The sequence below is a fragment of the Lepisosteus oculatus genome, chromosome 5 (assembly GCF_040954835.1).
Source record: "Lepisosteus oculatus isolate fLepOcu1 chromosome 5, fLepOcu1.hap2, whole genome shotgun sequence".
Taxonomy (NCBI): domain Eukaryota; kingdom Metazoa; phylum Chordata; class Actinopteri; order Semionotiformes; family Lepisosteidae; genus Lepisosteus; species Lepisosteus oculatus.
In genome coordinates this window covers 60,813,919-60,838,811 of record NC_090700.1, presented here as the reverse complement: position 1 = coordinate 60,838,811, position 24,893 = coordinate 60,813,919, and the positions used below count along the sequence as shown (strand labels likewise).

The following is a 24,893-nucleotide window of genomic DNA, read 5'->3' as shown; positions in this document are numbered from 1 at the left end:
TAGCGCAGCTTATTTTTAAATCCAAGTTTAAATAGTAATACAATTTATTTAAACATGTTCATGCTGCAAAACAGAATGCAATGTAATGACAGCTCATGCTGTCCACTGATGCTTTTTGTGGGGTTTCAGTCAGACTCTTGCCAGAACCAGGGCTTTGGATGCCATTTAATCAAGGCTGCTATAGATAATCATTTCTGAAAAGCAAGTAGGAGCTCAAGAGCAGGTGCAGAAGAAATAAACTTTCCATTTGCAGTCAGTAAGTAGCCTACACTCAGAGCTTATTCCTTTTGTTTTACAAAATATGCAAGAAACAGAGGAGTGTATTTTCTTTTATCCCAGGGTAATTGGATATAAGGCTGAAGGAGACCTGCTGTAAGTTGCATTAGAAATGCCTGGCCTTACCCACCACCATAAGAACAAGGGCAGTATCTGGTGGGACAAGGTTTCAGGCATGAAAGGTTTCCCTGTCAGGGCCATGGGACTCCAGCTCCAGCATGGGGAAAAAAAGCATTGTAGCAGAGCTTCGGTGCAGCCTGTTCTGGAGTCACCCGCTGTCAATGTCACTTGAAAGCACGCACACTTGAGAGAATCGTCAGGGCAGTGAGAGTAAGGGTCATGAGCTCAGGACATCACCAACACTTCACCAGTATAATTTAAGGGGCTGGGAAATCATTCTTCTTCCTTACCATGACAATCCAAGCAGGGTTTCATCCTTAGGGAGAATTAAGTTGAAATGAAAAATATTTTATGAACAGCCAAGGGGTGACTATTTGAAAAGGCTGCAGCGAGACAGGCTTTCCTAAAAGGAAGCAAGAGAAAAGTCCTTTCCACAATGTCCTCCTCAGCTCACAATTTATGCCATCTTCAGTCTTCGAATAAGCAAAATATTGTTCAGTGTAACACACAGCTAGTGCATTAAAACCCTTAGTAATTTCCCCTAAATGGCGCAAAGAGATGACAGTTAAAGGTTCTGTTAACATCTGCCGTTTTAAATGAAGCTTTGACTGCAATAGAGGCTTACGGTACATTTAACACCACAGGATAGCTGCACTTTCACAGACAATATTGGGAAGTCACTTAGATTAGTTGGACATTAACATGTCAAAGGCTCTAAACAGATATGCAAGCAAACACTCTTTTTCAACCCAATATTAATGGAAAAGCAGTGCAAATGTTAACAGTTTGTCAACTCTTGGCCTCTCTGCCAAAGAGTCTCAGATCTTGCTAAATATAGCCCTGGCTCGGTTTGTGCTTTGAGCTGCTCTCCATAGGTTATGAGAACAGGAGCTGTACTGAAACCTAGGCCTTTGCAAGGTTTCAACATTTGCATGAAAAATCCTCAAGATGTCTTAGCTAGAACAGATTTTCAAGATCTTAACTTTTGGGAGTTTAGAGCCAAGATTGCCCATGCCAGTATACAGTAGAAAGCATGTTTCAGTAGGTAGTAAACTTGTGTGCCTGGGATACCTGCTGCCTGCTATTCGAGTTGCTGAAAGCTACAACACTGGAAAAGAAGATCAGATGAATTGGTTTATCTTAAAGCACACAGACAGGCCAGTACAGAGCTGTGCTTAGCTACCACTCACTCACTATGAATATTCTCTATAGCACAGCAAAGTGAAGACACTTTTCATCTGTTTTCTTGTAATTAATGAATATCTTAATATTCATTCAATTAACTGGCATGAACAAGTGCCTCTTCCTGGCTGCACCTCAGTGATTAAAGTAGTCCGACTACTTTAATCATTTCATAGACTCTATAAATAAGAATATTTTATTTTTTTTCTTTTACAAGAGCACTGCATGCATGCAATTCAAAGCTTCTCTGCAACTGTCTCAAAGCACATGAAATCATAAACTAGTCACGCCAAAATTACAGTGTGATTACATTTAGCTCATACAATATTATGCAAATTAGCACTCATTCTGGAGAAAGAACCAAGAACTGTAAAAGAAATGATTCAGCTCATTAGACAATCTATTAGCCTATTAGTGACTCAGTTCTTGCAAATCAAGTTGCACTGACGGTTGAGCAAGATTAAAACTTAAACACTGTTACCAACTAACGATTTGTGAAAGTGCTCTGTGGCAATTCGCCACAAACAACGCTATACCAAATAAAAACTGAATCGATATGAATTCAATTAAAACAAATGTGACATTAATAGGGAGGAACATGCACTTGAAAACGTATTTTTTCAGTGAAAATGTCCACTACAGTATGTACAAGATTGCCCCCTTAAAAGAAACTGCATTACAGAACATGTAAATATCAGCCTGCAAACATGCAAATCTCCCATAGTCTACAAATCCTGGCACGGATTTCCTGATATTAGTCCTAGTGGCGATAAATTACTACTGAATGTCCAAATTTAGACTATTTTAACCATTTCATCACGCACACATTTGTAATATTGTCTTTGCTTCTTCAGTAGTTTACTGCAGTCTTCGAGTCTATGCTGTAGGCATTTTGTGACAATCATTAATTGCTGGGAATCATGTTGTGTCATCATTCGTTACATTTCAAGGAACCCAACATAAGAAGCACAAAAAACAAAAGTATTTACAATAGCGAGGAAAGAAAAAAAAATCAAAGCTGAACGTTTTCAAACCAATTCAATTGCCTAACCATTTAGCAAAATGCTCCTACAGAAACTCTGCGCAATCTTAAATCTCTTCATTTTCTATTTGCTACAAGAGGCATCCAAGCTATTGAAGAATAAGCACTCAAATGACAGCTGTAGCTACAGCTGGAGAGGGGCCAAGTTAAAACAATTAAATTACCATTTATTTAGAATGCAGACGTAACACATTGTGTCATACCATTTTGTAAAAGCAATATTTTATTTTGCCATGACAGGGGCTTGACATTAACTCAGCTAAATAGGCTTTAAAACTGACAACAGGCAGTCAGCCCACTGTGGTAGGTCTATCTGCGTCTCTTCTCCCCCACTGGGAGCAGCGAGCACGTATTGCAATAGTCTGACTGCAATGAATTGAAAAGTTACCTCTTAAATTGCTTTCACATTCCTGAAGTTAAGGAAGAGTTGGAATGTAAAGAAGTATTCTTGATACAGTAGGGCAAATTAGAGATATCCCAACAATCTCTGTGTACACTAGGGTACTTTGTCCTGGGAACCAAGACATCTGTAGCAGACAGAAAATGAGCACGCAACAGAAAATATCTAAACAGCATTTAGCGATTAGCTTATAACTCATCTTATTGTCTCTAATAAAAACAGGTGTAAAATCCCAATACAGGACACAGGCAGAAAGTAGTTTTGAAGAGCATAGAAATAGCTGAAGTGGTGAGCTGATAAACAACACCAGCAGTACCCCAGAGTCTCCCTTGAGGAGATTTCAAAATGTGTTTTGCACAAGCTCTAGTCCTCCAGGGGTGAACCCTAATGAACTGTGTGAATAATGGAAGTGGAATGATCTCACTTTTTTTTTGGAGCGCAGGGAGAGGCATAATTAAGAGAGATCGCACAGCACAGACTCCCTGTATAACCTGGTTTTTATAGGTTCAAATGGTTTTGCAAGTCAGTTCATTCATTCACTGCAGTTGGATTCAAAGCCTGCTTAAATGGATTAGGAGATTTTCCAGGAGGCTTAACCAAGCCCTTAGGCAGAGGCTTCGAAATCACAGGCACTAGTGTTTAAACAAGAGCTCATAAACCATGTTCAAAGGATAGCATTATTAGTTTAGAAGACCCTGCTTACCAACTGCCCAGGACAACACCCCACCTTTGAACCCTAACCTAACCTCTGCAATAACCTTACCTTTCTGCTAAGAAAGCAGAGTTAATACCAGCTGCTGGTGCTCAGCATGAAAACTGTTTGTACCGACAGTCCAGAAAAGCTGACCCTCAGGGGTCATGGAATTCTCCAAAAGAGGTGAAGTGAAGGACAGCCCTAGATTTGCTCCCTTAGAGCAGTGTTCCGGCCTTGCATTCAACATAATTGTTCTGCTACACTAACGTACAAAATACCACCAGGTCTCGGGCATCCCTGACCAGCAATGGGCTAATTAAAGCCCACAATCTTAATGAACAGAACAAAAACACATCAGCTCCTGAAACTCTGGTTGTTGAATTCAGAGATACAGAGGAAAGTAGTAATCCATGAGTTTAAGTTTGGCAGAACCACCATCTGCCTTGTAAATTTCTATACCTGTAGAAAAGGGTAACATCTTACAATGCTACTCGGATACTCAGAAGAACAGGAAACCTGAGAACAAAGCAGACGGTATGTTTCTAAAGCAGCAAGCCCTGAAACTCCTAGCAGTTTTGAATGCACAATGTGATCTTGGACACTGCAACCAGAATTCAGGCAAGCAAATCATTGGGGTACAGCTTTTAAGAAATGTTTTCAAGTAGTATGTGGTTATAGAAAGAAATTGAACTAATTAAGAAATCATTGAACACCCACCCAGTATGGAACAGACAATTGTTAGAAGATTTGGCTTTCATTGATGTCATGGTATGTCTCTCGTGCTTTTTTACTATTCCCAGTTCACAGCCCAGTGGTGCTCAGCCCATTGTACACCACTGCTCGGGCTCAAACCAGTGATGCCCTGGCCATAGAGCAACATGTGCTCCAAGCCAGTGTCTTTAATGATAGTCACTGGATAGCCCCGAGGGTATTAATGTGAAATGAGGCTCTACAGCAGAAATATTTAGGGCCATTTAATAGCAACGGATATTTTTACTGCAAGTCTGGGAGTCATGCTGGTGGTCTGCTCACACCAGCACCGCTCTGAAGCAGTTGTGATGCCTCAATGCCAATTTAAACCATTAAACAAAGCCAGGGATTGCAAACTTCAGCAACACAATCCCTGACTTTGCTCTTTTATTGAACTGACAATTTGTTTTTAAACCCTATTGTTGGAGGTATTGAGTGGTTTGGCACAATCTCCATCCACTTTGTCTTCTCTATAGATTAACAATACAAACAGCACCAACAGCAATCATTTTTGAAAGGCTGATTCTTTGCCAGTAACATTCTGGAACATTTGTCCTGACGTGGCCGTATTTATTTGACTAGCTGGGTAAAAAAGCAAAGATGTGAAGAAAAATAGTTTGAGTATTAAATGCAAAGAGGGAAACCTTAAGCTGAACCCCAATTACTTCCTTATACACTCTGCATTCCAGTTTGGCAGAAAGCAGTTTAATTCTATCTAATGAAAAACACAGAGAATCTGTGAACAAGCCAAGGGGAAGAAACTACTAACAACCCTTCACCAGGGTCACAGATTTTAACAAGTCTTTAACCCCACTTCCAAAGGTACAATGCAATTAGATGTACTTTTCTGCAAACGCATCTATGCTTGTTGCTGGACATAGTCAGCTGGGGGATGCAAAGGTCAGTTTAATGTTGAATATTTATAGATCTACATTTTTTTTAATAGTCAGGTTACTGATCACCTGCTTTCTATACCAAGCTATGGGGGAAGACAAATAGCACTATACAGCAGTTCTGCTTCCCTATCTAACACCTAGACTAAAACTCCTTGTGGGTTGTAATAACGTGTAACTCACAAGCTTTACTTCAAAGGTTACAGAAGTGATGAGGAGAAAAAGACACATGAATTTTGCATGCAGTTTGAGTACACACACTAGTGGCAGTGATAATGTTCAGCAGAGTTTGACATGAATTCGCAATAAATCCTATCCCGATCCACAGCCTACACCACATCAACATCCACTTTTTGCTAAGTGCTGTCAATGTTAATGACATAGAGAAAACACACCGAGATAGCATCTCATTCACAATTACACTTGGCGCCAGCAGACCCACTGTCATCTTGAAAACATCATGGCACAAATGTGGAGTGACATTAACACAGAGAGTGCAGTGAATACACTGAACCCAGGGAATTCTAAAGAGTAAGGCTAATATTATTGCTGCACATTGCGGCTTGAGCTATTTAATTGTTCATCTGTTAAGCTATAATGACACTGTTTTCAAAGCATGCGAACAAGGTGAAGATGGTTCAATAAGAGTGGGGCTTCTAAATTCAGGTCAAATGATGAATTACACATAGTACACCAGTCAACACTGGTAACTATCAAAATATTGGCAAGCTCCTATTGTGTGCAGAAAGTCTTACTTTGTACTGAGGATGCTAATGAGACAGAAATTGTAGTTAAAAACAGCTTTGGATGAAGCCAATACGAATAGGTAGGGTTTTATACAATAGAGAAAATTACATTCCCAAGTCTTTTTTCCCCAGTGAATAGATTTAAAACTACACATTGTTCAGACTTAAGTCTTTTCTTTCTTTGAAAGCACCAAGTGTCTCATAACCCTCCAGTTGCCTCTGTTGTTGCTCATCAGCAGAGGTATCTTTACTTTCAATTGTGTGCGGGTCATGAATTCATTTTAAGGAATATTACTCCGTACTAAGACAGGGTATATTTACTGTAGAATAAAACCAGCCTGTCCAGCAACAACTGAGCTTATTCAAAACTCACTTTCAAATCAACTAGCAAAGAGCAGATCGTGTCATGCACAATACGAGCGCCTGCACATAAGTAGAGTTATAGACTGGTGTCACAAAAATGTTTTTTTTGAAGTCACTGGAGCATTTGACTACCTGCTTCCTATTACTACTTATGGGCTGACACGCATACCTTTGTGCAGTTCATCGGATAGTGCAACTGAATCAATTTCCACAGCATAATTACAATCTTTTCAAGAGCTGAAGCTCCGCACCGACAGGCTACTGATGAAAAGGCAAAGCCTCATCTTCTCCTCCATTTGTCAGGATAGACACATCAACTTCAGGTCTAAAGTTCAGCGAGGCATCTATGCTGATTTTAATGACAGTTTCTTCAGAAAACACCCCCCCCCCCACCAGTACAAATATAGCTGGAGAAAAAAAAATCCCACACTGTAATACAGGGACCACATAAGACAGAGCCTGAACCTAAACATCTTCATGTGTAGAAATGACAACACTGAATTCCCAGATTTGCAGGATTCCCTCCACCCTCCCTTCCTGAATAAAATCAAGCAACTCACACCGATTTAGAAGTATGAGATGAAAAGCATTAGAACTTGAGGGGAAAAAAGGGCGAGTCGAAGCCAAGTATCCAAATGGGTAGTGAACAGAATTCAGAGCTGTGGTGGTGTGAGGACATCGCGAGAGCTGGCGTGAAGCAGACAGGACAGTCAGACTGTGGTACTGTAGGTGAAGCTAGCCATCTGAACACAGGAAGCAGCAGAGGTGACATCCAAGTTACAGTACACAGCCAGCTGCCAGGCTGCACTGATGCCTCTGCTCGGCGCCTCCTCTTCCACCCAGCCCTTGCATTTTAACATCCGATCATTCTGGACAGTTCCGCACATGTGGAATAGGCCACAGGATGTGTCAATATTGACAAACATCTCTCCGTGGAGGAGAAAAATGACTGTGATGCAAAGGGACTTTCACACACCTTCGCCTCCTCAAGAGCACACATTACTCACTGAAGAGCAAAAAACATGTTCATTGTGTCCAGGAGGACTAAGCTGTAAGTCCAGGATTTAACATAAAAAGAAGTGTAGGAGTGGCAGGTTACTGCAGCTATGAGACTTGAGACAGTCAGGCAAAACACACAAGAACACCTACTTTGTGGCCGGAGAGAAGATTAATTTGGAAAGACAGCTCTGTACAAATAACCCAAGAAACGATTACGTTTGTTGAAAGTGCACCATACTTCCCTACATAAAGCACATAAAGAAATTTCAATTCACCCTCTGTCAACTTCAAATAAATGGAAGCCTCCATAGGTTATTTGAAACACCAGGTCAGAACTGGAATGAAAAGAGCATTTCTAATCATACCTGGGGGGCCCTTTCTTCACTATTTGGAATAAATCTAGAAAACACAGTTACGACTGTTTATTTGAATCAAGGTAAATGCAAGTTTGCAGGATGAATGATAAGCCACTTTGTGCACTGAGAAGCTTCAGATTTAGCAGAGAAGAGTGGAATAAGGCTGTGGTTTAGAGGAGGTTAATCTAGGTAAACACCAGAACTGAATGAAGCCTTTGCTTTTTGAAAAAATAGGCACAAGGAACCTAAAAAAGAAAGACAGCATTATGGAATTGAACAGAGATGGGCTTTTAGCAGGGAACAGGCATTACGCAGTGCTGAGCCTGCCCAGATTCTGCAATCCCAACAGCCAAATCCCAAAGCTATGGCTGGATAAATGGAGACCTGAAGAACTGGAGATAAGGGACTGGATCAGCAGGAGAGCGAGCAGATGAAGCTCTCTCAGAGTTGGTGTTACAGAGAGATTTAGTACTGGAAAGAAATTACACAGGCCACTGAAACAGCCCAGGTTTCCTGCCAGATACTGCCTTCATTTTGCAGGCACTTTTACTTTTCAAGCTTTCAGTGATGCATCCTGTCAGCATGAACAAAGCCAGGTCTTCTCCAGTGTTCTCTCAGAGCAACTGTGCCAGAGCTACCATCCATCTCAAAAGATAGCACTCAGCTTGGCAACTACGCAGGAACTGCAGTTACAAGCCTTTTAAGAGTCAATCAGGAACACCTGATTTCAACCAACTTTTAAATATTTGGCCCATCATCATTAATTAAGTTTAGGTTTTAAACAAAGGACTTCACTGGATTAGCTCCCTTGAGCAGGTTGAGTGAAAACCCCACACACTTACTGCATGATTTCTACACAACTACCCTGATCCCCAGAAAGTTAAACATGCCCACAGAGGTGTCCATAGTGCTCAGCGATTAAGTCTCATCTTATTTCATTAGAGCCCACCTAAATACACAACTGAAGTTCTACAGTGTAACAGAGAGGGGATCAATTTTCTTGAATAGTAATCATATAAGATCAGCACGCTTGAGTGGAAAAGCTCCTTTCCTAACATTTACTTAAGCTCAAAATCCATCGATAACAAAAAATATGAAATTACACCTTGATGATTCACAGACAGCCACCTGATAGAAGTCACATGGGACAATTTAAAATGGAGATAAGTCCCTTGGCAAAAACACATTAATTCATGTAAATACAATGCTATCTGTGCTTATATACGCTAGTTCTGTCCTAAAAACGTACATATTTATACACAAATTTCAAAGACTAAAAACTGTTATACAGCTTATATGAAAATGCCTTTCTGAAGAAGGGCTCTCAGAGTTGAAGCAGTTACAAACTGGTAAAACTGAAATCATAGATTGATTGTGTAGAACATACCAACGCAGACTTTGTCTTGTCGATGCGTTAAAAGCCCCAAATTTCACTAACAATCTCATTTTAGTATAACGTATTTAAAAAGATAGCAATTGTAGTTTGCCAGTTTGCTCTGATACGAATGCAGACTCGTCTCATCCCAGGTAGCTCAATACAGTGGCAGGATGGAAAAGGAGACTGAAAGATTAAGGCTTTCAGTGATTTATGAATATAAAGTGCCATTGACACATTCAGCAGGTTAATTAATTGTCAGGTGTCTTGTTCCCTAGTCTCATGGGGACAGATTAATGTTCATTATTCAAAACTGAGACAATCCAGTAACAGTTCAAGGGGGGGGTCACACTTCAAACTGAGCCAACTTCAAAATATAGTTGCCCCTGGGGGTGAAATTAGCCTTCATCTCCACAAAGAGCTGCTAATTAAAAAAGCCCAGTTTAGCTTCACAAACAAAGATTAAAAGGTTTGGAAAAAAGCACATGCTTCAAAACCAACTTTCGAGAACAGCAGCCCCTCTTAAGAAAGAAGAGCTGCAAGTCTTGCCAGGAACACTGAATTATTGCTATTCTCAGCTTGAAGCGCAAAGACAGGGAAGCTGAAATCACTATTTCCAGACCCATTTCATTCCCCCCCCCAAAAAAAAAATTGTGACTTGTGGTCAAAGCTAACTTAATCCTGCCCATTCCCCCACAAAAGTCTGCAAGAATCCCTGAATAAACAGAGCTCAGAGTAACTGTACTGTTTCGGCTGATAAACAGAAGCCCATGCCAGATTCCCAGTTGTTCCCCCTCCACTAAACCCTTGGTATTTCAGGTCCCTTTTTCCCTCCCTCAAAAGGGCATTATCCATCCTGCTCGAGAGCGCATGCTTGTTCCCATGAATATCAGAAGCAACCTCTGATCGCTTCCCTCCTAAACCTAATTTCTGAACAGAAATAGAAAAATGTGAGAAACATTGAGTGCATTGGAATGCTTGCTTGTGCAGCAGGCCAAAACCATCATACAGCTTTACCCTAGACTAAGGCCTTACCTTGTTAGTTTGCACTTCTGTTCAAGACATCCCTTTCTCAAATGGCCTGTTAGGACTTGAAGCGCTGGGCACTATGCTGTACAGGCCATATGGCCCTACGGGTGCCCTCGGCCTTTCTAAGCTCACGGTCATGCCGATAAGGCCATGCACACATACGGCCACCCCTCTCGCCCTGCTGAGATCTCGCCACAGGCACACTGCTCCTGCCCTACCTGTTGTCATTGAGCTGCGTGTAGCGGGGCTGTGGGTCTGGGTCCTTATCATTGACATCATAGCTGGCATCTGGGTCCTACGGATACGAAGAAGGTTAGCTCTGCGATGTAATCATTTTTAACTTACGATTTTAAAATGTAATGCAAGCAAACACCACAGTGTCCAGGATCAGGATATTGGCTTTATTCATTTTGCCGTTTCTTCCTACAAGGGTAGTTCCTATTGCTGCATGTCTCGGCCACAGCAGCTTCCCATCTGGTGTGCTGTGGAACAGCAGCAGGGATTTTGGGAAAGGTCTCGCACAATCTCAAGAACAACCAAGGATCTGTTTTTGTGGCGTAACCAGAGTGCTGCGTTGCACATTGTGTGTATAGACTGTATATTACAAGATCGAAAACATGGGAACGGCGTGGTCACGAGTAAATGTTTTTACTCGTCTGACAGTTAAAAAAAAAAAACAGTAAAAAAGTCTGACAGACAAAGAAAAATAGAGATCAATAGAGAGCAGTTGAGCAAGAGATCCGTGCGTCACCGTCATCAATTCCTGCCAGGTTAAGACGGCTAAACACTCCCGAGACGTTCTCTGATTAAACGCCAAGATAGGTTTTGTTTACAATATTAATAACGTGCTCACGCCACAGATGTGCTGCACAGTTTATGTATTTATACAAGTGCGCCTGGGATGGAAAAGCTTGAGTCACTGGTCAATAGTTTAGATGTGAAAATATTGTTACAGCTTTAGGTGACTAGGAAGAGTTTAAAGCGTGGGACACCTGGCAGTGTAAACACTCCAAGAGAGGAGATCCCTGATCAAAAACAATTGTTTTTTTTTTTTTAGGGAATTTGGGTTTCCTGGGTAAAAGATACCTCAGATAGAAACATCTTTCCTTCTTGTGGGAGCATTTTTAGAACAGGGAGATAGGCTCCCATTCATTTCGTGGCATCAGCGTTTGCATAGTGAGAGACTGAACTGTAGATTGTATTTCATTTAGAAAGCAGCTCCTCTCATTTGGCCTCTGTAGGCATTACTTTAAAGCGTAAGACTTAGAAGTCTGGGGTTTTTCTGGATAAGGATGTTAGGCCTCTAAAATGCCTTGTCTGGACATATTGTAAAAATGGTAACTTGTGTGTTGCATGTTTTGTTGTGTAGTGTGTGTCTTGTCCTTGTTAATAACCATTTGTTTAACCAAGTGTGCCTGGATTATTACCCTTTTCAACAAAGCTGTGCCAGAGAACAAATAGTTCACGTGCCTCTAATTATACGAACCTCACTGGTATATTCTAGAGAAATCACTTTCAAGCTGGGGGTTATGAATAATTTTAATTATTGACTGAACCGTTTGGTCAGTTCCTGATTTTCTCCATTTTCGTAGTTGTAACAACATTGTCCCCGAGAACCATGAACCCCAAAGTTCAATTTCAGGCAAGGGGAGGTACTCACATAGTTCTGGATCAGATCAGGATGGTTCTTCTCAATCCCATCATCCAGGATGGACACCACAACACCCTTCCCTGTATAGCCCTGCTCCCAGGCTCCTCTGGCATTCAGGTCTCTATGGTTCACATTATACTAGAAAGCAAAAACAACAAAAAAATGCATTTGACGCTTGTGCTAAAAAGCAGCTGGTGCTAACTGAATTGTATTTTTACTAACAGATTGACTGTCCTCTCACCAGATGCAATCGTTAAGACTATAATCTGGTTTTCCATTCAGGTTTAACAATATGCAGCGGATACAACACGCTTAGAAAGACAAAAGATTCAGAAAACAGGCATGGTATTAATTTGCTTCTTGCAGCGATGGCATGTGTAAAGGTGTTGCACATACAGATCACGATTCCGAGGAGCGAGGTAACTGAAGGGGTGCCCTGCCTTGGCTGGTCACACCTGGAACACGCACAGCTCATATGCGCAGGAGCTCTGACCTTCATCTGGACTTCGGCAATGCAGACACTACCTTCGCGCCAGGTCCTGCAGAGATGTGATCTCTACCCACCCACCCCTCCAGCCTTCAGGCCGGTACCACAGCTAGCTTGACTGCCAAGCCTACTTGAGCAGAAAATTGAATTTATTCACAGCCTTGCGTGACAAGCACAGCCCCGGTTCCAGAGCCCCGAGACAACAATCTGGTCACTCATCATATTCTGGGGGTCCCACACCTCCAAAATCAGGATTTGCGAAACTGTGTGTACAGAACACCGGCTGCCTATTCCTAAGCAACAACCAGGTATCCCCCTACGTGCCCATTTACAGAATCACAGCACATCCTGCAAAAACAGGCGAAGGGAGACATTAGATTGCTGTTGTCGACCTTTGGTCAAATATTCCTCGCTGCAGTCTGAAAAACAGAGGTGTAATTTTTCACAAAACCAGCCAATATGACTGAGTTTTGACAGGACCACTTCAATCCCCCCCCATTTCTTTTACTTTTGAACATCCGCCCATGCTAATGAGGAGGGTGCAGGCTTGTATGAAGGGATGAAAAAACATCATCTCGTATAGTACGACGCAAGAAGAAGCCTATTTTTCCAGGGGCTGAAGACGATCTTGCAATTATTGTTGATCCGCTGTCGGAATTTATGGCTTGTGTTGCTGTACAAGTCTTTTGCATGCTGAAAAATGATTAGTTCCAGTTTCATGCGATCAGCTCAGTGTGCAGCGCAAGCATGACAGAAATTCTGGGGTCGAACATCAGTGTTCATATAGAATGGCTGAAAACACCTGTGAAAGAGGCTATAGCTGCGTTTGCTAGAAAACTGATTTTTCTTTAGCAGAAATATAAAATATAAAATAGATTCTTCAGCTGGGTAAGGCCAGTCTATCCCCAGTACCCTTATTCAACCACAGCTGCCATACTCCCCATGCAACACTCACTTTCTGATTGGGTCCTGAGATATGATCTAAAATATGAACACATGAATTAACGGGGGACATGGGAGGCACATTTTTTCAGAATTTAACCAGCTGAAACACTAAATCTAAGGAGGCGTTTTTATAGGGAGAAAAGGTAATGCACCAAACATGATTATACTGACTTCCTATGCAAAACTGTCATCCTGCATACAACTGAACCTAAAGACATTTCAGAGTTAATGACAAGCTGGGACTTACCTAACCCATCTTAATCACGCTCCCCTAGTACACAAATTAGCTAAACCGCTATAGAAGTGGTGAACTTTCCCAAAATAGACAGCAAGGCTGTAAATTTTACTCAATCTCACTCAACAGCTCAGACAGAAGCTGCTGCAGTGCCTCTTCTGCTCTGTAATGTAAAGAGCACTTTTACACTCCAGTGCACAGCAGCCCCAGGCCAAGGTGACACCTCGACAAGAACTGATCCCGGAAACGACAAAAAAATCGGATCAGCTTAAGCCACCGGCTTGAGCATTTTCTGAAATAATAATACACAATCAATCCCAGTAAACTCGGCTGGGTAGTACCGCAGTAACTCCAGAAGGGAAAGTTTTTCAAGAAGCCTTTGAAGGACAATACTTTAACTCACTTAAAAGCAAATGTTACATGTTTTCAAGGTTAATTAAGATCCACCAAAAAAAACAAAGCCTTCCTTAATTCCTTAATATGACAAGCACAAAAACAGAACATATTTGGTTATTCTGATCAAAGGAGGAAATAATTTTGTTTGGATTTAAATGCAAAAGCAAAAGTGTCAACTCAGATCAACGTGTATGAATTCACTTCCCTGTTGCATAATTTATACTGTAATCCCAACAAATTCAGTGAAGCGTTCCGGAGCAAATATCAGTTTCAAGGAGCCGAGAAAGGTTGGTTTTCTGTGTGCAAAGCAGACAAATCACTCCCTCTCACAGGGATAAGAAAAAAGTTTTCGAAAGATGACATGACCCTCCTTAAAGCAGTTTACACTCACCTACAACCTTCGCTGGCAGTAGGCCTAAACATTTGCAGCAAAGCTAGTCTATAATGTATATTCTAAAGTAATAAAATGGATATAAGTGGATCTATTTGAGCAGCACACATTTTGCCTCCAACAATTACCTTTTATCAGAAAACTCCTAAATCGGCTCCCCAATTGGGAGGGACCGCAGAGAGAATATGCTTTTACTCACCAGGTACCACTGCTGGGGAAATCTGGGGTCTGATAGCTCACTGTAAATATCTCTCTTCTTCCGTCGTTTCACCACCTGTTGCTCTGCCCATTTCACCTGTGAGGGGGGAGATAAAAATATATTCAGTGATGGAAGCAGAAATCTCACAGCAAGCTCTTAAAATGCAACCACAAAACCACTTCACATTGTCCAGCCTCGGCCCCATTTGGAAGACCCATTGAAACCCCCTACTGTGCAACAGAAAGGGTGCATACAGACATGGCTGCTTTAGAACAGCTTTCACTACTATTACACTCATGGGAGGTGGAAAAATGATTTCTACGAGGCTGTGGTCAAACAAAAACAAGGCTTCTTGTCCATGTCAGGCAGAACAAGGAAGGCTGTACCACTCCTCAAGAACCTTCATCTACTGATAAGCTTGTCAGCCTAAGGACCACGGGTGGATGGGTTAAATGTCCCACCTTCCTCAAACTGTTGTACCAACACACGGCTCTAGAGGAGGCAAGTGGGACCAAGATGCAGAGGGCTGGTCAGACTGGACAGCTCTGTCCTGTCTGTGTCCGTGGACCAGGGCATCTGTGCCCTAAAGATCACCCCTGCACCACCGTGTCCTAAGGAGATGCCGAGGGGGGAGTGCCTACTTCTTCCATCAAGGCAGGGCTGTGGCACACCGATGAAGGAGAAGAGGACTGGAAGCCAACAAGTGATGCCATTCTGGAACTGCTCCGCGTTCCGAGCACCTGAACAAAATAACTCTCCAATGGGAGAAGCGATGCTCAATGGTGGCAGCATGTCACAACTTGAAACGTAAAATATAAATCTAGACATCTGGGAGAAGAAATAGGATTTGGCCATGTGCACCAATTTCTTTCTACGGATATGAAAATCTCTTGACCGTACTGTGCACTCTCTCCAAACATCTCTTCCCCTACCACCGAAGGGAATCCCTGTAACAAACTGGGCTGCTGTTTTACAGTACAGCTGCACACAGACGTTGCTTCTGTAGAGCACCTTCGTAGAAGCAGATGTAGATTTCAAATTAGAAAAAAAAAATAAAAACTCAGAATAGCGGTTTAGGCGGTTTGTTACAAGTATTTGGCAGGGTCTGAATAATCCACAAGTAAATCTATCATCTGTGAGACATTTACTTTCTTCCCCTGAACTGGCAATTTAAGAGCAAAGTGCAGCTGGCAGCCTTCAAGCGGCTGGTCATACCATATTAAAGAGATCGGCTCTGGAAATCAGGAGCAACATATTAAATTTGGAAATCGTGTAACATTAAAGCTGTTATTAATTTTGCTGAACATTGTGTGCTGCCTGCCAATTCCTTTCTCAAGTTCAGTCTTGGCTATAACGGAGATTGGACAGAGATGACAAAAATCCAGGGTCAGGCTCTGCTTCCACTCACTCAAGATCCGCAAGGCAATCTGATCACATTCTCCTAGACTCCAGAGGCTGTTTGCTGGGAGAGAACATTTAAAACGTTTCTCACCTCACAACTCAAGGATTCCGAGAAACTGCACAATCTTTTACTTAACCTTTGCATTAAGTTTTTTTTTTTCCTTTGTAGGCTCCATGCAGAGTAGTGTAGATGGCTGACAAACAACGCTAGCCTGTGTTTGACAACTTAGCCAAAAGGATGGAACAGCTGAACTAAGGGAAAACGTACAGGAGCTCCTGAATGGCTCAATCAGTAAAGGTAGTTAAGCAGCAGGCCGAGCTCTATGATCCACATGTCACGATGGCCCCAGGACACATCACTGGTGACTATTGACCAGGATTCCCCTAAGAGGCGGTGTACCATTGTCTCTTGGGGCAATCCTGATCAATAGCAACGGGTGACTGGACTGGTATGGATTAGCCAGCCAGGATTCTCTTAGCTCTGGGCTTTCCAGACACCTGCAGGCTTGAGGCCTCTATGAAGGAGGCTTCTGCAATCGGCACTAACCTACATGAAGCTGCTGTGGAGAACGCAGAGTACCGAAAGTGAGGTGGGTCGCAGAAGAAGGTCAGACCTTCCTTTTTTTTTTATTTCTGTCCAGCTGAGATGTAGAACAATTGCAAACCAAATTGGGTGGATATATAATTTAAAAAAATGGGGATTCTAAATTTAAAAAAAGCAATCCATTGCTCATAAAGTTTAGCAACCCTACCCTTTTTTTATTTTGCTTTACTGACCTGAAAAACGTAACATACTTTGAAACAGAAAGACAGACCCTTCTAATTGTCTAGTTCCAGAGACTAATTTTGTTCCTGCAAACAAGGCATTAACATCCTTCTGTACACGACTTTACAATCTTGTCTCAGACTATCTTGTTCAGCCTTGCAAATGAGCTGATTTGTCACTCTGCATTCTCTGTGCAGTCTACATGTGTCCCCATTAGGCAACTCTCTCACCAGATTTTCTTCTGATCTCAATAAACACAATTATCTCCTTGGGACCTTGCAGAGTTCAGTGAGTTATTGTATGTTTCCCTGACAAAATGCCTTCATAATGCTTAATGCTGCCAAGATGCCTGAGAATACCTGAAAATAATGCTGAACATGAGTAAACTCAGAGCATTGACACCTAGCAGGGCCAAAATAAAAATATTCTTCATAACGAAGATATTAATGCAAACATCAGAGCATCAATTATTAAAAATGCAACCTTTGAGAGGCACACCTTTATGAAGCATCTAGACAAATCTGAAATGTGCATTTCTCTGTAAAGGTGTTTCTCCCTCCCAGTAATAGAGAGACACTTTCAAGCACTGGGGGGGAGAAATTAAAATGCATTAATTGCAAAACTAAAAGTCATTGAAATATGTAGAGTGAACAAATCCCTGGGCCCTGTTAGAAAAAGAGCCATGCTTGCAACACTGTCAATCATCTGTGCCAACTCATCAGAAAGCCTGTCTCTCTCTACTCTAGTACAGGAGGACAGACTCTGACACACTCGCAGACCTGATGGGATTTCAACCTTCTTAAGCAGAGATGATCCCCTTGTTCAAGCTGGGCTGTTAATTCAGTCCAGGGGAAAAAAAAAAAAAACAATGACCGTCTGTTTTCTCCACAAACACACCTGAAACCCCTTCCAAAATAGCACATGTACACTTTAAACATGTTTCTATTCCCCCATTTGCGAGAATCTTGTACTGACGCTCGTACCATTTTTAATCTTGTTAAAATATTATCCCACATTGAACCACACCAGCCCCAAAAGAAGTTGTTTTGGCATTTTATATTTGAAAAAAATTGTTTGCTGGGTCTCACAGTGCCAGTTGCTCCAGAGTTACTATATTTGTGAGGACAGTCAAATTTAGATTTCAAGTTGATAGTGATGCACACACACTAACCAATTTCTCAGATTATCCACAGTAAGACCAGGATCATCATGACCCGAGCCAGGGCTACTTAACCCGCCCTGTCCTGCAAATCCTAACCATTTTATTACACCTCCTGTCATCCAAAACAAAAAAACATAACCTTTGTTTTCACCTGTATGAGTTCTCTAACCACGTCTCTCCAGGGATCACAGATGAACAATAGTGAAATAAAAGGGTGCGCAGCAGTTAGATTTTTTTGGTCTTTAAATGAACACGGTTACATAATGGATCGGGAATGTGCTGGGCTCAAGGCAGCTGGGTTGGATCAAGGTGATTAAATGGAGCTCAAGAAGATTGTCACGGAGGCAGATCAGCATTTATCGTTTATAAAGGGTGGGGGAAGGGAGGTTCAGGCCAACAGCTCCCTCCTAAGGCCTACCCTCCAGGTCCTCGTAGGCAATTGGCACAAGCCATCTGTCCCACTGTTCCCAGCAAAAGAACAGAGTCAGCAGGAAGAAAGGAAAAGCTGGAGGCGTGTCTAGGAATACAGAAAATTCCCACACTGTTCCTACTTCTAAAGAACATTTTAGAACTTGTATTCTTCAGCATGGCTGAAGAGGACTTTGGAACCTTTCTTCCCCCCCAGTCACAGCCTTTACTAATTTAGTTGACGCACCAGTATAAACATTTTTGACGCTGTATGAAATGGTACAACTACATGCCTGTAATGGAGCATGTAATACACAGGATATCTCAGAAAGATAATGTCCAGATTGAACGTTTAAAAACATTAGAACGAATTCCAGACTTATTTGCAAAGCTTCTCTAGTCAGTGAAAGATCAGTTCAGGCTTAGACTTCAAGGTCAGCACTTTGCATTTCAGTAGGTTTATTTTTCCTGTGAGATCACAGTTCTCACAACATTGAAATCTGCTTGGAGCAGGAGGTACCTCTACCCTAAGGAATATGGGACCAATTCCCTTACTTCTGAATGGGATACTCGGATTAACTACTATCAAATGGGACAGATGGGCAAAATGGCCTCCTCTCATTTGTAATTAAAGTCTTATGAAAGGGGGACGTGTCAATGGTCCACACAGTTCTTGTCATGCCAATACACAGTTAGTGTCATTTCTAAATAAACTAACTGTACATCAATTCTGGAACAACAGCTTGAAACAATCACAATTACCTATATTTAACATGTTTACTGATTTTAAGGGAGGGAGGGTATTAGAAGATAGAGGAATTGTGTAACACTTTATGCTTCCCAACATGTTTTGAAGCCTGAGGCAAAATGGTAGTTTAGTGTGAATCCAAAAAAATAAACATCTGCTCCACACAACCAAAAACAAGTTAAGAACACTGATGCAAGAAGGGTTTATTTCAATTTGAAAGGAACACAGCTGCGGAAAAAGGAGACTGCGTGCAGAATTTAAAACACCCAAAACAAATATAAGGTAGGCTCGATAGAATAGAAGAGACCCCACATGAGATCTATAAATGGAACATGAAGTTGGTGATTAGAAAAGCTTCAGTTTGCAATACAGCCTCTTGACATGTTTGAGTTGGTCGATAAGCGAGTTTGTGGTTCCAAGACTGCTGAATATTCGCTCCCTTCCCCCAGCATTGCAGCTCGGCTGCATCCACAGCTGAGCAACCCTCAGGTGCAGGTTTGACAGCCGAGACCACAACCAAATCATTGTGTGCTCGCTAAACTGCACAGCCTACAAAAACAGGTTTACTACTTCATCTTTAATTGAGTACCTTCTAACTCTCTGATCAAGGAATCTGTTCTTGCACAATGAGGTATCATCAGCAGCCTGGCGTCGTCATGCTTCGATTCACACTGTAAGGCAAAATGATTTGCTCAACTTGTTGCTAGACGAGCACATAACAGTTTCGCTCATTTTTGTTTCAGTCTACAAAGGTTTGACCTTTCGCAACCAGAAACCAGGCTGTTTGAAGCTGGGAGGGTCCTCTCTCTGTCTGTCTGTGGTGTTCTGGGAGCCAAGGAATTCAACAACAGGAAGCTGAGCTGCAGCTCAAACGGAAATCCCATCCAGAGACAAGCTCAAAGAGAGAGAGCAGGGAGAGATGAGGACAGATTGATGTGGGGGTGGAAGTTACAGGCTTGTGTTTCTCCCCCCCATCTTGTTTTTGTTTTGCACCTGTTATAAATAAAATATCCCTCCGTCCACAAACTCCCTTATCCATCAGAGAACCATGCGTCTTTACCACCATCTACTCCACAACACAGGCCTGTGAACAACCTGAAAATATGCCGGGGAAACCAAACCACAGCGACTTCCACAGCTGCACGTCTGGGTTGCAGACGCCGACAGCAAGCTCATCTGGAACGAGCGCGAGCACTGCCTGCCGTGGCAGAACGGCTTTTTAAAAGGCTGTCAGATCACGGAAGGGCTTCTGAGCCGAGCACAGACTCAACTTTATCTAACACGCCGCAGCCCAGGGCTTCAACACTAGAAGGCATTTCTCTCCCTTTCGAGTGCTGCAGAGTTATTTAAGAGGAGCTCTCAGAGCTGCCAAGCGCAAATGGTGATGCCTAATGAATTCCCTTTCAGAGCAGACGGATGGGTCCCGAGGTGGAAAGCAATATCCGCAGCTTCCGAGAGGGCACCCCACCGAGGCCCCGGGTGGGCTTTAATGAGCCCAGGACTGTGAAAAACGCAAGCCCTTATAGGGTCATTATTCAAACTCCTCATCACTCGTCTGTGTTAGACAACAAAGGTGACACAATCTTCAATTGCAGTCAAGCCCTGCTAACATGATACTGTAGCTACCCTTCTTCCAGTCAAACTGCAAAGCACCACAACTTTTCAAGCTGAAAAAGAGATTTTTACTTCCCTCTTTGTCAAACGTTAAAACGCAGTCATTAGCATATCCCATTCCTCAATTATGCGGAGCTTAAAATGGCTGTTTTTTAGACGGCTCAATGCCCACACAGCGTTGTGTAATTGCTACCAGTGGAGGCGGCGCCATCATCAAAAAGTCAGAGGTGACTTCAGGACAGCATAAAGGCGCCCTAAAGGCAGTGCAAGAGCAGCTTGCACAAGAAGCAAGTCACTAGGCAACGTTCCAAGAGAAGCTAAACACCCTGAGAAAAAAGGAAGTCAACTTAAGAGCCTCCACTCAAAGAGGAACATGGACACAAGCATCCAGGCATATTTGATTCTGCAGCTTACAGCTCACTGAAAGGTTGCATCAGCACATAACTCCAGCCCACCACTGTAAGTCACACGGACACCCTGTTAAACTTAAAATCTTTACGATCCTCTCTCTTATTTAAGAGCGCTAGATCGTCAGACTCCTGGACATCTTAAGGATTTGTGAAAGGAAAGTGCACGAGTATTATTGCCACAATTCATGGGTGTGATTCATTTCTAAAAGCTATGAATACATCTATACCCTGCCAACTATCTAAACTGGCTTCTCCATGACAGGTCATTGATCCCCAAAGAGTCTTTGGAGGTTTGCTGGAGACTGGAAGACCGTTGTCTATTAGGCAATGGAAACTTATCAATAGATAACTACTTAAAAAAAAATAAAGTACAGTTTATTAAATAAATTCAATTTATTATTATTTAAAGTGTCGTGTTAAATCATGGCTGACTACTTGGTCAATAAAGTTTCCATGCCACTGCTCAAAAAGAGAAGGGGTGTTTACTTTGACATTCTGGCTAAATTTCACTTGGGCCTTGAACAATCTAGCCTAATGTGCACACTTCATTTGTCAAGCTCCGTCTCCCTTCTCCACCCAGACTGCTGTGCAATGAAGCTGCTGGCACACAGTGACTACCACACATCACCCAGCTGGGTGCCTGCACTTCAATGATGCATGAGTCTGGAGCCCATTCCATAAATCGAAGGCTGTAGGTTCAAATCCTAAGTGGCACACTGCTGTTGTACCCTTAAGAAAGGTCCTTAATTCAAATTGCTTCAGTAAAATGCCTGATCTGCATAAATGGGTGCAAATGTAGTTTGGCTTGCAACGGCAAAATAACTAAAGAATGAACAATTGAACAGGGACTGATGCCTAGAACACAGATGCTACAGCAGCTCTGAATTCCTAGTATAACTATATCCAATTATAAAGAACCCCCTTCAGTATAAGGATATACAGTACACAAGCAGAACGAGTGTGGCCACTACAAGATGATGCAAAGTGGAATGGAGTACTGCATCAACTTCTGCTTTTTAGTGACGAACCACAGAAAAAAAAACCTGAAAATAATTTAAAACCTTTGACGTCCGACTTGTGCTGTATTGCAGTATGTACTGTAACAGCCACCGTCACTGGAACTGAAACTGTAAGCCTGCCACTGTCTTTTCACACTGTCACACTGAAAGAACTGTCAGTCAGCCAAGGCATGCATTTTAACATTGTGCCCAGTTCCTTTTTATCAGTGAGTGACTTTGGCCACATCCACCAATAAATCTAGAAAGACAATATGTGTTTGGGTTTTAGCCAAGCAAACGCTTATGTCTTGACATTTTTTTAGGGGGGGAGTTTAATTACCTCAAAAGGAAATAAAAACATACCAAACAGCTTTGGGGGTTAAAATTAACAAAAAAAATGCTTATGTTGCAGCTTCTGTCAGAATTATTCATAACTACGATATGATAAATGACGGTGGAGCATGAGCACTTTTCTTGCTAAGAGTTTGCTCTGTGATGTTGCCACACAAATCACCCTCTCGGTCATTTCACCGGTGCATTTTTCTCCCACATTCTTGCTGAATCTCAAATTTGAACACATTTTTTTCCAAATTACAAAACAATGCACCTGTGTATCAAACACCATCATCATACCAGTATTGTGATGTTATTACAAACAGGCAAAGCCAACTGTGTAATTTAAATTCTGGGTAGTTTAAAGGATTTTCAGAAGCCAGATCAATCCAGGGATTGAGCTATAAATTCCCTTGCAACTCACAACTGGCAACCCACTGAAGCTCAGCAGGTGTGAGCCTGGCCAGTACCTGGATGGGAGACTCCTGGGAAAGCTAAGGCTGCTGCTGGAGGAGGTGTGGGTCCTAATGTCCTAGTATAGTGATGGTAAGACTAACTGTAAAAAAGACACCATCTTTCAAATCATTGTTACTCTGGTTTCCTGACCAAATTATTTGTGGCTTGTAAAAATAATCCCCATCTATGAACTGACTACTCTGCTCTCCTCCCCACTGAGAGCTGGTGTGTGGGGAGTGTTCTGGCGCACTATGGCTGCTGTCGCATCATCCAGGTGGGGCTGCACACTGGTGGGGGTGGAAGGAAGTCCCCATTACCTGTACAGTGCTTTGAGTGGAGCTATAGTGCTATATAAAAGTGTTAGGAATTATTATTACTACTACAAGGAAAGTACACCCTGGATTAAGGTCTTGCAATGGGAAGACAATGGCACCCTGCCTCTGGTTCAGAGCAACCTGGCTCCTCTCTCTACCTGAGGTTCCTTCTGCAGCCTCGCGTGTCTCGATCGGTGCTCCATCAGGGATCTCTTCACCACGGCGCGATGCTGGAAATGGTAATAATCTCCAAAGATCTAGAGAGAGAACAGAAACAAAATCCATGTCAAAGTCACACATTGGGTCAGGCATTGTGAAAATGAACTTCAGAGGTGGATAAAAAGCCAGCTCTTAAAAAAAAGAATGTATGAACTATTGCAGACGGAACAAGCCGCCTTCTGCAAATAACCAATCTCTACTTCAGATTAATTACAAACCGCAAATCCTAACCATAGCCTGAACATTCACCCTACCCTCAGGGTTATCACCATGTTTGTGTCACTGCACTGAGTTTATTATATTCCATTCATACAGCCTCTACACTTGAAGTGCTACACATGCTGCTCGGTTGCGTTTGGAGCTAGCATGAGATGAAAGCAACAGCTTTGCAGCACAACATATCTTTATTACTGCTTGCACATGAGCAGAATTTATTACCGACGACAAACAGATGGGCTTCTCAGGACGTGGACGGGCCAACAGTGTCAAACTGCTGTATGGGAGCGAGGCGTCAGTGCACGATATCGAACAGGAAGAGCGCATGCCCAAAGCGATCGACGATCGGCCAGCGACATCCAAACCCACCAATGCATCCGTGCGAGAATATCCCAGGTGAGTGAGAGATCTGCCACCTGTCTCTCGCGTCTTTTCAAGGGGTCACGTCATCACAGGCAGGAAATAATATAAGCTCACTTAAGGAGAGCAATAAGCTCTTGACAATTCTGGCCACCGGATCCCAGATAAGGAGGAGAGATACATTTTACAGAAAATAAGGGCAAAAAGAAAACATTATTTTAGACCATGGTGGTGCTCACAGGGGTAAGACTGAAATGCCCCCATCTGGGTAAAATCCACTCAAAATTCTCCTTTGTGGCGCAACCCTCCTGCCCACTTGCTAACACTGAACCGTTCCTAACACCCGGTGAGCAGTTGCGATATCTGATGTGCAGAGGCAAGGCTCTGTGGTTTGCCGGTTAATCGGCAGCGGGTTAGTGACGGGAGCTCCGCCCAGCCCGCGCGGTGGGGACAGTAGAAACGCTTGCCGTTAATAACGGTGTCATCTGGCCCATTACTCATGCCGCCACTCCTCGCTTGGGGGGGAGCTCCCCTGAAAAAGACAATAACTCTCTCGGACCAACGGGACTTCATTATCCCGACTCTCTTGTCCACGCTCTGCAGAGAAAGGACTGCAGGACATCAGCCTGCCTGCACTGCTCACACAGCTGCCAGCCCGAACACCTGACTGCCACAACACGCAGACCGGGGAGCAGGGAGCAGAGGTCACGGTACAGTAATGGAATGATGGATTGTCACTCATGGCCTTTTTCAAGCTTAATGTGGAAAGCAGTACAGAGTGGAGCCGTTAATTTCACACAAGTTATTTTTTTATTGAAAAATAAATTCTCTCCCGATCCGATTGTAATGGTTTATGACAGAAGCTCCTATTGTATTCTCTCCCCACCCCCTTACAAAATTGCCCACTTTGAAAGGGAGTCAAAAACCAGCCTGACCACTTACACACACACACACACCTC

The 24,893-nt window shown here is 42.6% G+C and overlaps 1 protein-coding gene across 8 annotated transcripts in view; it reads right to left on the bottom strand.

Annotated features, from left to right (window-relative positions):
- Positions 1-24,893, bottom strand: part of furinb (furin (paired basic amino acid cleaving enzyme) b) — a 107,792-nt gene that overhangs the window by 29,571 nt on the left and 53,328 nt on the right. For all 8 annotated transcript variants that reach the window (XM_069190775.1, XM_015343561.2, XM_015343565.2 and 5 more), the window contains exons 3-6: positions 23,298-23,396; positions 14,530-14,625; positions 11,886-12,014; positions 10,444-10,520 (exon numbers count right to left, since the gene is read on the bottom strand). In XM_069190775.1, the coding sequence (XP_069046876.1) occupies positions 10,444-10,520; positions 11,886-12,014; positions 14,530-14,625; positions 23,298-23,396 (401 nt within the window). The remainder of the gene's footprint in view (positions 1-10,443; positions 10,521-11,885; positions 12,015-14,529; positions 14,626-23,297; positions 23,397-24,893) is intronic.